This window comes from Palaemon carinicauda, chromosome 42 (assembly GCF_036898095.1).
Source record: "Palaemon carinicauda isolate YSFRI2023 chromosome 42, ASM3689809v2, whole genome shotgun sequence".
Classification (NCBI taxonomy): domain Eukaryota; kingdom Metazoa; phylum Arthropoda; class Malacostraca; order Decapoda; family Palaemonidae; genus Palaemon; species Palaemon carinicauda.
Genome location: NC_090766.1, coordinates 24,982,574 through 24,994,636, shown reverse-complemented (window position 1 = coordinate 24,994,636; position 12,063 = coordinate 24,982,574). Strand labels below are relative to the sequence as shown.

At 40.3% G+C, this 12,063-nt stretch overlaps 1 protein-coding gene across 1 annotated transcript in view; it reads left to right on the top strand.

The window, feature by feature from the left end:
• The window catches only part of LOC137633221 (centrosomal protein of 192 kDa-like), an 88,988-nt gene that overhangs the window by 48,511 nt on the left and 28,414 nt on the right, over window positions 1-12,063 (top strand). The window contains exons 14-18 of the mRNA XM_068365390.1: window positions 740-976; window positions 2,235-2,366; window positions 2,819-2,987; window positions 8,932-9,029; window positions 11,551-11,807. Coding sequence (XP_068221491.1) covers window positions 740-976; window positions 2,235-2,366; window positions 2,819-2,987; window positions 8,932-9,029; window positions 11,551-11,807 — 893 coding nt within the window. The remainder of the gene's footprint in view (window positions 1-739; window positions 977-2,234; window positions 2,367-2,818; window positions 2,988-8,931; window positions 9,030-11,550; window positions 11,808-12,063) is intronic.

Here is a 12,063-nt window from a genome sequence, read left to right as displayed (position 1 = left end):
CTAAACTGCTGGTCTTCTTAGATTTAAAAAATGAAGCTAATGTGGGAAAATCTTATGAAAATCATTACCGTACTATCAAATCCCAAAAGCTCATTAATAGCTAGAGAAGCATTATGATCTTCCTCCCGGTGTAGTCGACTAGCCCAGACTTTTCTGGATTTTCCCCTGAACTAAATGTTGATTTAATTGGTTCGCTTGACATGGTTAGCTATTATCTGAGGAATAGTAATCAAGCACATTCTTCACAATGATTATCTAAATCGCAATGTTCTTGCGTAAGAGTCAGGAATGATCATGATCTCCCAGCTATCACATCCTTGAGCAACTCTCATAGGAATTACTAACAAATCCAAAATGATATCTAAAATGATATCGAAGAGAGAACTGTAAAGACAAAGCATCTGTGGTGATCCAAAGTCTAGGTTATTGCCATTAACTGCCAAGGAAATAAAACGGAACATTTTTAGCTCTAGGGCAAACCTCGATGTAAAACCAGGCTTCAAGAGAGAAGCGCTATGAACGTCAGGAGATTATATAAATAATAACTTTAGATATTATAATTCTGTTGTGTGATTTTTGCTCAGAATTTATTTTTTTTACCAAAATTATGGTTATGAGTGCTTTTTCCTGATATTAGCTTGAGGCAATTAATCAGTCTTTAACTATCTTAGTTTGTAAGTTTTCTTTTTTTACTCCTATTTCTAAAAATCTTACCAAGGAACATAATACTTTTTTTCAGGAAACAGTTAACAATAAGCATGTTGGCACCTCGGCTCTTCATTTCAAGCCGTCCTACTTTGTTGAGCCAAGAAACACTATAGAGATTAGATTCAGCCTCTGCAGTCTTATCGCTGGGTCTTGGGGTGCTGTTCTAGAGATGAAGGTTTCCGATCTTTCAAAAGGTTCAGGCAATATGTCGGCAGCCAACGTCTCCATTCACACTGTTATTCTCTCTGCGCAAATTGAAGAACCTAGTGTAAGTATCAAGCTTTTTGATAATTGTTTTGACTATCTATCTACCAAGGCACTTCCCCCAATTTTGGGGATAGCTGACAAAAAACATAAACAAAAGGGGACTTTTCTTTTAGCTCCTCTCAGCGTGATGAGGGATTCAGCCGTGTTTGGTACTAGGGTGCCACAGCCCACCCTCCCTTGTTATCCACCACTAATAAAGCTTCATGTGCCAAATCCCCTACTGCTGCTACCTCAGCGGCCACCAAAGGCAACAGGAGGAAGCAGCAGGGCCTGTTGGAGCTGCGTCACAATCGCTCGCCATTCATTCCTATTTCTAGCACATTGTTTTGTAAACTTACATAATTTATTCTTTGATGTTTTAGTAAAATACAGAGAACCTGCATTTTATTACTGGTTGCCTATCCAAATGAAAAGTTTCCGTCTCTTAAAGTGTTTAGTTAATCACTCATTGACTAATTTTTCATGGCGTTCATTGTTTTTTTAATCTTACAAGAATAATTAAAGGGTAAATGTGTATGCCTTGTTGGAAATTTTCTGTTTGTGATGTTTCTAACTTTAACTCAAATTTGTATATAATTATGTAATCTCTCTCTCTCTCTCTCTCTCTCTCTCTCTCTCTCTCTCTCTCTCTCTCTCTCTCTCTCTCTCTCTCTCTCAATTCAATTATTATTTTAATTGCAAAGAATAATTGTAAATTTCATTTTTATTATACCATGATCTTCCTCATCCTTATACTTGTAATTTAGTTTATAATAGGTAATAAAAATATGAATAAAAAAGAATTATTTCAAAATTCTGTGACTGTAATACAAGATTATTTACTAGTCAGGTTCAGTCTTACTCAGTGAAGTCATACTGTTTGAGGTCTTACAAATTAAATTAATTTTCAGGTCATAGCTGTTATATTTTTATTTTTTCAACTTATTGTAGTTTTGAACAGCTTTCCCTTAAAACAGAATTATTAATCAAAGTTAGGAAATGAGAAAATGTATATGAAATTAATTGATTTCTTATCTCTGCTTATATAGTTACGGTATACAGTATAGTAACCAAATTATGAGTAGATTTTGTTCTAAGCCCCATTAGCCAGCAGCCCCCTAATCTCACTTAAAGTCTTACTACAGTTGGCATTTAAAGACAGAAATACTAAATATTTCTTATTGCTTTATAAAATTTTGGGTTGCGTTTCTGGTTCAGAAAATCATGAATTACCAATATTGTAATGGATTGTTACAACTTTTTCCATTTTATATTTGTAGGTCCAACTAAGTTGTGAAGGAGAGGAAGTTATAGACTTCGGGGTTGTACCAGAAAGCTGTATTGTGTCGCGTGAAGTCACTGTGATAAATCAGTCTTGCCAGCCTATTCCAGCCATTCTCACTCTACGCCAGGTCAGCAGGGGATTCTATGTAACATTTTCCATAACTGAAAATTGTTAATTGTTTTGGTTATTATTTCCATATTCTTGGACTCTTATCTTGATGCATATTGTTTCACATTAACCCTTTTACCCCTAGGCTCCTTGGAAATTTCCAATCCTTAACCCCCAAGGGGTTATTTTTTCCCCAGCACATTTTGCAGTATATTTTTTTTAAATTGCTCTTACAGCCTTAATTTTTGTCATAGGGAGATCAGGTTGGTCTCATTCTCTTGGAAAATGCCTGAATGTTCTCAAAAAATTATCAAAATTATGAAAAAAAATATTTTATAGCATTTTTTTGCAAGGACGTACCGGTACGTCCATGGGGGTAAAGGGATGAGTTTTGTGAAACGTACCTGTATGTCCTTTTGGGGGTAAAAGGGTTAACATATTTCTGGATTTTTAGAATACTATTTGTTTCAGGTACCAGCTACTTCTCCAGTCTTCTTTTGGAATGAAGTTGAAGACACATGCAAGGTAGTGTCTCCTAGTCACTTGGCTTACGAATTACCATCAGGGGACTCCGAAACTGGTCCTATTCCCCTGACTGTGAGTGTTTTCCTTAAGGCTCCTCACTTGGATAGAGTAGAAGGTATTGAAAGTGCTTTCAGTTTTGAAGGATTTTTATTTTTGTTTTAAACTCATTGCAGTATTTTTATTTTCTTTTGTTGACATTAATTTCATTTCCTTAAAAGTCCATTAAATCGAAGACTGGTGATTTTGTTTTATACAGTACTATTTATTAAATGAAAAAGATTATTGAAACATTCTGAAAAGACTTAATAAATTTTTATGAATATATTTGAGCCAATGAAAATGGTAAGGGAAAAATATGTTAAGTGCAAGGAGTCGGTTGATGGCTCTAACTATGCAGAATGGAGGGATTGGTGATTCCTATTATAGATATTGTGTTGCCACCTGTCTTCAAAATAAAATACTTTTAAACAGAGACAATGATGTCAGTAAATGAGCTTAAGCTAAGATTATCAGAAAAGTAAAGGTTGGGAGGTAAAAAATCTACAATTGTATATTTGTTCCCATTATTTTTCAATATTAATCTTACCCGATGATCATGTAGCTGTCAACTCTGTTGCCCGACAGAAATCTACGGTCGGGATACGCCAGCGATCGCTATACAGGTGGGGGTGTACACAACAGCGCCATCTGTGAGTAGGTACTCAAGTACTTCTTGTCAACAAGAACTCAATTTTTCCTCTGTCGTGCCACCGGCAAGACCTACTAATACGCCGTCCCTAACTGGATTTGTTTTCACAACTTTTTGGTGAAGTACACTATTCCAGTTTTGAGCTTTCGCTATGCAGGGGTTTTATCTTCATTTCAAAACTTGAACTCGTTTTGGATAGATTTTATTATGGTGACGAAGAGAGTATGGACTCTCTTTCACTTTTAAATGGCCGACCCTTCCCTTAGACGGAAGTGTTGGTGTCGAAGAGAGTATAGACTCTCTTTCACTTTTAATGACCCACCCTTCCCTTAGACGGAAGTGTGTTTAGGTTTTTGGTAATTTTGCTTAACAAAGTTATAGATTTATTTTATATCTCTCCGCCATTTATAGGCCTCTTCGATTAACTTTCCATTTATTATAAACTTATAAAAATTAATTTTTATGTTTGTTTATATGCGACCTTTCCTAATAGTAGGCGGTCCTTACTTGGAACCGAAGTTAATTAACATTGAGCCCGTCATATCGTTTTTCCTGTTAAGAATTTATGCTATTTTAATTTTAATGTTTTTGAAAGAATTTCTTTGATAGTCTCGTACTGTTTTCAAAGTTGAACTAACGTTTAGTTTAGTCTCCGCAGTTGTTGACGTTCAGAACGTTCAACTTGCGCTCTATCGTTACGATAGAGAGAGAGTATTTCACGGTTTCACGTTGCAGTAAGAGTAAACCGATTCTAGCGTTTCGTTCATTCTTTCTTAGCTTAAATGGTTTTAATTCTAATAAAGGAACTTTTTATTTGGGAAACCTTTTCAGTTTTTTTCCTTTAACAAATATGTTTTAACGATATATAATTGGGTTCATCTCTCAGGTTCTAAGTCAAGAGAGAGAGAGAGAGAGATAGAGATGGAGGGAGAGAGAGGAGGATAAACGTTTCGTTCAAGCGGGTAACGTTGTTCTCGTTTTTTACTCTTCTCCCTAGTCGCTATAGGGGAAGAAGGTAAAACGTTTCTAGAGTTTTATTCTTGTTCCCAGGCTTTATGCGGTGAGAGATTTTAAACGTAGTTTATTTGATCTAGTGTTTAGTCTCTTTTCCAGCCACTGAATTCTTTATCTTTCATTATGTTTTTCTGTTACATTGTAAAACTGTTTTCGCAATGACTACCTTTTAATGAAGGATAGGATTGCGTGTTTCAGGTACAAACCACTTAAAGTTTCGAGTTCAGTGAAATAAGTGCAAACAGAAAATCAAAAGTGATAAAGTGATATGCGCAAAGTGTTACAGTGTTGCGTTCGAGGGTTCGTTTGTTCGTGCCAGTTGTTCACCTTGTCCGATACCTCTTACAAGCTCCCAAGCCCAGGGGAGAAGTAATGTCGAAGGACTTATGGGTTCCACAGGTCTTGATCGACGAACAAACGTTTCCCTCCGTGGTTTCGGGTGTATCTACACACGTTGCCTACGTGATCACCCCACCCACACAAAGACGAGAGAGCCCATTTATTCCTCGTCTGCGGAAGAGGTTTCTCGCAGAAACCATGGACCAAATCTTGCAGCTTTTAAGTGCAAGTCGGTCCCTTCCGCGCAAGTCCAACGGCCTAGGTGTAGCCACTGGGTCAGTTCGGACTCGCTGCAGTACGACAACTGCACACCTCCCAAGAGAGGCAAGGTGGTACCGCAACAGGCAGTAACTCCGTCTGTTGCCGCACCAGCTGTTTTAGACCCTCAGTCACAACGGACAGTAGCTCCGTTTGTTGAGCACTCTGCTTTTGTTGTTGCCAGCTCCCACACTCCGACTGCGGAGAAGGTTGACGATGCACCCGTGGGCCTACACCTCCCACGGTTGTGCGCCCGGCATGGCTTCCTGCTCTCACACTCTTGTTGTGAGAGCTCCTCCACCCATGCACAGTCAACCCTGCCAGATGTATGATGACTCCCACACACAGAGCACTCCGTTGCCGTGCGTGAGCTACCACAAGCTGCCGTGTTTTGACACGGTGTGTCAGCCTCCGCAACACACTGTGGTTACCGCCACTCGCCCGCAGCAAACTAGTCAGTCAGGAGTTGAGGCTTCCCCACACAACTTTGGTTGTTGCCAACTCACAGACTGTCAAACAGTTCACAGACTGTCAAGCAGTTTCATTACGTTGCCTTCTGGTCTGCTGCTTTTGCAGGAAGACGTTCAACAACCAGCAGAGGTGACTTGTTGTGACGCAGTGCGGCAACCTCAGCAACCCGATAAGGGGTTGTCTGTACTACCCAGACAGTCTAGACAGTTTCGGGTTGTCGCTGTACTTCCTCGCTTCCCCATGGTTGACAGTTCACAGACTGTGCAGCAGTACCATGATCTTGTGTCCGGCTCCGTCACGCATCCACCAGTGCGACCGGATTCAGCGAGTCAGACGTTGCCCACTCCGTTGCCGTTTCCTCATCAGTTTCGGATGAGGAACCCTCTGATGAGGACATGGCTGAACAAGAAGATCAATCCCCAGCCCTGCTATCCATCCAGAAGATGCTGAAGAAGGAATACGGCCCTGTCAGGCTGTGGATGAGTCTGGTTAGGACACTGTCATCCGTGGTGCAATTGGTGTCACTTGGAAGACTACACCTCCGTCCTCTTCGGTTTCATCTAGCTCTTCACTGGAAAAGGACAAGACGCTAGAAGCGGTCTCGATCCCGGTTTCCGGAAGATAAGTCTGGTCTAACCTGAGGAAAGGACTTTATCAACCTTTTATAGGGTCTTCCCCTGACTGTTCAGACTCCCAACCACGTTCTCTTCTCAGACGCATCGGACGTAGGCTGGGGTGCGACCTTAGGCGGTAGGGAATGCTCGGGATTATGGAACTCGCGTCAAAGGACAATGCATTTTAACTGCAAGAAGCTTCTGGCAGTACGTCTGACCTGGAAAAGCTTCAGGTCTCTCCTTCAAGACAAAGTAATGGAGGTCGACACGGACAACTCCCTGCTTTGATGTTCATCTCCTAGCAAGGAGGGACCTACTCTCTGACATGGTGCGAGTTCGCTAGTGACCTCCTCTCCTGTTCAACAGGTCTAGACTTTTCACTAGTAACAAATTTCTTCCAAGGCAACTTGAATGTCTTAGCAGTTTGGCTCAGTAGGAAGGGACAATAATTCCAACATATTGGACCCTCCACAGAGATGTATGCAAGAGACTTTGGGTCACCTGGGGCCAGCCAACCATAGATCTCTTCGCAACCTCGATGTCCAAGAGGCTCTCAATACTTTGCTCACCTATCCTGGACCCAGCAGTGGTTCTTTTAGATGCCTTTCTACTAGATTAGTCTCATCTAGATCTATATGCATTCCCTCCGTTCTAGATTGTCAACAAGGTACTGCAGAAGTTCGCCTCTCACGTTGGGACAAAGTTGACACTAGTTGCTTCCCTCTGGCCCGCGAGAGAATAACTTACCGAGGTACTTCGATGGCTAGTAGACGTTCCCAGAACTCTTCCCCTAAGGGTGGACCTGCTACGTCTGCCACGCGTAAGAAGGTACTCCAAGGCCTCCACGCTCTTCGTCTCACTGCCTTCAGAGTATCGAAAGACTCTCGAGTACTAGAGGTTTTTCGAAAGAGGCAACCAGAGCGATTGTTAGAGCAAGGAGAACATCCACCCTTAGAGTCTACCAATCGAAGTGGGAAATCTTCCTAAACTGGTGCAAGTCAGTATCCGTATCCTCGACCAGTACCTCTGTAACTCAAATAGCTGACTTCCTCTTATATCTGAGAAAAGAGCGATCTCTTTCAGCTCCCACTTTCAAGGGTTACAGAAGCATGTTGGCATCAGTCTTCCGTCACAGAGGCTTAGATCTTTTTAACAATAAAGATCTACAGGACCTCCTTAAGTCTTTTGAGATCACGAAGGAGCGTCGTTTGGTTACACCTGGTTGGAATTTAGATGTGGTTCTAAGATTCCTTATGTTAGACAGGTTCGAACCACTTCAATCAGCCTCCCTGAAAGATCTCACCTTTAAGACTCTTTTCCTGATATGCCTTACCAGCTAAAAGAGTCAGTGAGATTCATGCCTTCAGCAAGAACATCGGATTTTCATCCGAAACAGCTACATGTTCTACATCTTGGTTTTCTAGCCAAACACGAGCTGCCTTCTCGGCCTTGACCAATATCGTTCGTTATTCCAAACTTATCGATATGGTTGGAAATGAACTAGAAAGAGTATTATGTCCTGTAGAGCTCTTAAGTTCTATTTTAAAAACCTTTACGAGGCCCGTCTGAAGCTTTATAGTGTTCAGTTAAGAATTCATCTTTGCCTATGTCAGAGAATTCTTTATCCTATTATTTTCAGACTGTTAATACGAGAAGCTCATTCCCTTCTGAATGAGGAAGACCAAGCTTGGCTGAAGTTAAGGACACACGAAGTTAGAGCTATCACAACTTCCGTGACCTTTTAATAAAATAGATCTCTGCAAAGTATATTTGACGCAACCTATTGGAAAAGCTAATCAGTGTTCGCGTCTTTTATCTTAAGAATGTCCAGTCTCTTTACGAGAACTGCTACACTCTGGGACCATTCGTAGCAACGAGTGCAGTAGTGGTGGGGGCTCCACCACTACAATTCCCTAATTCCAGAACCTTTTTAATCTTTCTCTTGAAATATTTCTGGGTTGTCCGGAAGGCTAAGAAGCCTTCCGCATCCTGGTTGATTTGGCGGGTGGTCAAATTCTTTCTTGAGAAGCGCCTAGATTAGAGGTTGTGATGAGGTCCTTTAGTATGGGTTGCAGCCCTTCATACTTCAGCACCTAGGAGTCGCTCAGCATCCTAAGAGGATCGCTAGGCTCAGTAAGGAAGACGAACTTAAAAAGGCAGAGTAATGGTTCAAGTCGACTTCCTTACCAGGTACTTATTTATTTTATGTTTGTTATTTTGAATAACGGCTAAAATAAGATACGGGATACTTAGCTTCTTTGTTAACATGTATGCTGGTCTCCACCCACCACCCTGGGTGTGAATCAGCTACATGATCATCGGGTAAGATTAATATTGAAAAATGTTATTTTCCTTAGTAAAATAAATTTTTGAATATACTTACCCGATGATCATGAATTTAAGGACCCGCCCTTCCTCCCCATAGAGAACCAGTGGACCGAGGAGAAAATTGAGTTCTTGTTGACAAGAAGTACTTGAGTACCTGCTCACAGATGGCGCTGTTGTGTACACCCCCACCTGTATAGCGATCGCTGGCGTATCCCGACCGTAGATTTCTGTCGGGCAACAGAGTTGACAGCTACATGATCATCGGGTAAGTATATTCAAAAATTTATTTTACTAAGGAAAATAACATTTTTGTTGAAATATTTTTAAATAAGATTTTATTTTTACAGTAAATGAAAGTGGTGTATGTGAAGTTGAGAGCTTGCTGCAAGTGGAGCTGGATACCCCTAACCAATCAACTATCATTATTTCTAGCATGAAAATCAAGGTAAGTTTGGGAAATTAGCCATACAGAAGGTCCTCCAATTACAAACATTTGTAGATACAAACAAATCCAACTGCAGGTAACAAAGATAAGATAAAGAAATACTTTAATAAAACAATATAGTATTATGTAATATAGAAAGCTAAATACATACATATACCAAGGCACTTCATCTAATTTTTGGGGGTAGCCTGCATCAAACAAATGAAAAAAGGGGGACCTTTCCTCTCTACGTTCCTCCCAGCCAAACAAGGGACTCAACCGAGTTCAGCTGGTACTGCTAGGGTGCCATAGCCCACCCTCCCCCGTTATCCACCACAGATGAAGCTTCATAACGCTGAATCCCCTACTGCTGCTACCTCCGCAGTCATCCAAGGTGACCGGAGGAAGCAGCAGGGCCTACTGTAACTGCGTCATAATCGCTCGTCATTCATTCTCATTTCTAGCATGCTCTATTGCCTCTCTCACATCTATACTCCTATCACCTAGAGCTTTCTTCACTCCATCCATCCACCCAAACCTTGGCCTTCCTCTTGTACTTCTCCCATCAACTCTTGCATTCATCACCCTCTTTAGCAGACAGCCACTTTCCATTCTCTCAACATGGCCAAACCACCTCAACACATTCATATCCACTCTAGCTGCTAACTCATTTCTTGCATCCGTTCTCACCCTCACTACTTCGTTCCTAACCCTATCTACTCGAGATACACTAGCCATACTCCTTAGACACTTCATCTCAAACACATTCAATTTCTGTCTCTCCATCACTTTCATTCCCCACAACTCCGATCCATACATCACAGTTGGTACAATCACTTTCTCATATAGAACTCTCTTTACATTCATTGCCAACCCTCTATTCCTTACCACTCCCTTCACTGCCCCCCATTCTTTGCATCCATCATTCACTCTCTTACATATACTGTACATACATCTGCTTCCACTCCACCATTTGCTGCAACAACATACCCCAAGTACTTAAACTGATCCACCTCCTCAAGTAACTCTCCATTCAACATATTCAACCTCACACCACCTTCCCTTCTCGTACATCTCATAACCTTACTCTTACCCACATTAGCTCCCAACTTCCTTCTCTCACATACCCTTCCAAACTCTGTCACTAATCAACCAAGCTTCTCTTCCGAGTCTGCAACCAGTACAGTATCATCCGCAAACAACAACTGATTGACCTCCCATTCATGATCATTCTCGTCTACTAGTTTCAATCCTCGTCCAAGCACTCGAGCATTCACCTCTTTCACCACTCCATCAACATATTAGTTAAACAATCAAGGTGACATCACACATCCCTGTATCAGCCCCACTCTCACCGGAAACCAATCACTCACTTCATTTCCTATCCTAACACATGCTTTACTACCTTTGTAGAAACTTTTCACTGCTTGCAACAACCTTCCACCAACTCCATATAACCTCATCACATTCCACATTGCTTCCCTATCAACTTTATCATACGCTTTCTCCAGATCCATAAACGCAACATATACTTCCTTACCTTTGGCTAAATATTTCTCGCATATCTGCCTAACTGTAAAAATCTAATTCATACATCCCCTACCTCTTCTAAAACCACCCTGTACTTCTAAGATTGCTTTCTCTGTTTTATCCTTAATCCTATTAATCAGTATTCTACCATACACTTTTCCAACCACACTCAACAAACTAATACCCTTGAATGACAACACTCATGCACATCTCCCTTACCCTTGTATAGTGGTACAATACATGCACAAACCCAATCTACTGGTACCATTGTCAATACAAAACATATTAAACAATCTCACCAACTATTCAAGTAGTCACACCCCCTTCCTTCAACATCTCAGCTCTCACACCATCCATACCAGGTTATTACATTTTTGATAACTTGATATCTACTTTATTTCATATGAAACCCCACTATTTGTTGACTTTTGCAGCTGGAAATCAAAGACATGGGATTCAGGTTAGGCTTACCGTTGGCTAAAACTTAACAAGGTTTAATTTAAAAATAGCTTCTTGGAGCTAATTAAGTTAGTAAGTTGAGGACCTCCTGTATTGTGTTTTAGTAGTTGATAATTATTTTATGATTTAGAGTTTTAAGATAGATTTTCTCAGCGATTATTGACGATCCAAGTTTTGGATTCAAATGAATAGCAGCAATTATAAGCGAGGAAATGAGTAATTCATAGTTAAGTAAGTAAAAAGTTGTGTTTACTTGATTAGTTACAGAAAACTGTAACCACTCAGATGATCAATAACTTCATATATACAGTACTGTAGTTGAGAGTTAAGATATTTTGCGAAAGCTTAAGTGTTTTTATTGTATATCAATTGATTGCATAAAAAAAAAATGAAATAGTTCAATTGTATATCTTTGGTATTATGCTCAAGATCTTTTTATCATTTGCAATTTTATTATCTGTTCTCATTTCATGGTACTATTTCAGACAGGTATTTTTTTATTATTGATAATTGCATTTTCATTGCTGAAATTTTAGATTTTTCTTTTCGACAGGCATTCATAGGTGCTGTTAGACTTCAGCACTTATGCAGTTTGGAGCCTCTGACTCTCGAGGCCAAAGCAGACGAGTCGTGCAGTGCAAGCGTCCCTTTGAAAAATTCTTCGTCCTTTCCTCTTCACCTGTCCTTAGAAACGAGAGAATATAAAGACCATTTTGTCATTCATCCGAGCAATTTGATTATTCCGCCTCATGCCATGGCGTCTGTATCTGTTGTCTTCACCCCTAAAGAGAAAATTGGAGAGATGGAAAGGTAATATTTAAAAACATTAAGGAGAGGAGATTGTGAAAGTTTTATGATGAATAGATTTGTTTTGTCTGGATATTGATCAAAATATATTTTTGAGGGTAGTTACTTCAGGCCTTCAGCATTCAATGTGATAATGAATATCTTGCATGTGTAAAGCCCAAGTTTCAAGTACAGTGATACCTCGGTACTCGACCATAATCCGTTCGGGATCAGTGTTCGACCTCCGATTTGTTCGAGTACCGAAACCTTTTTTCCCATA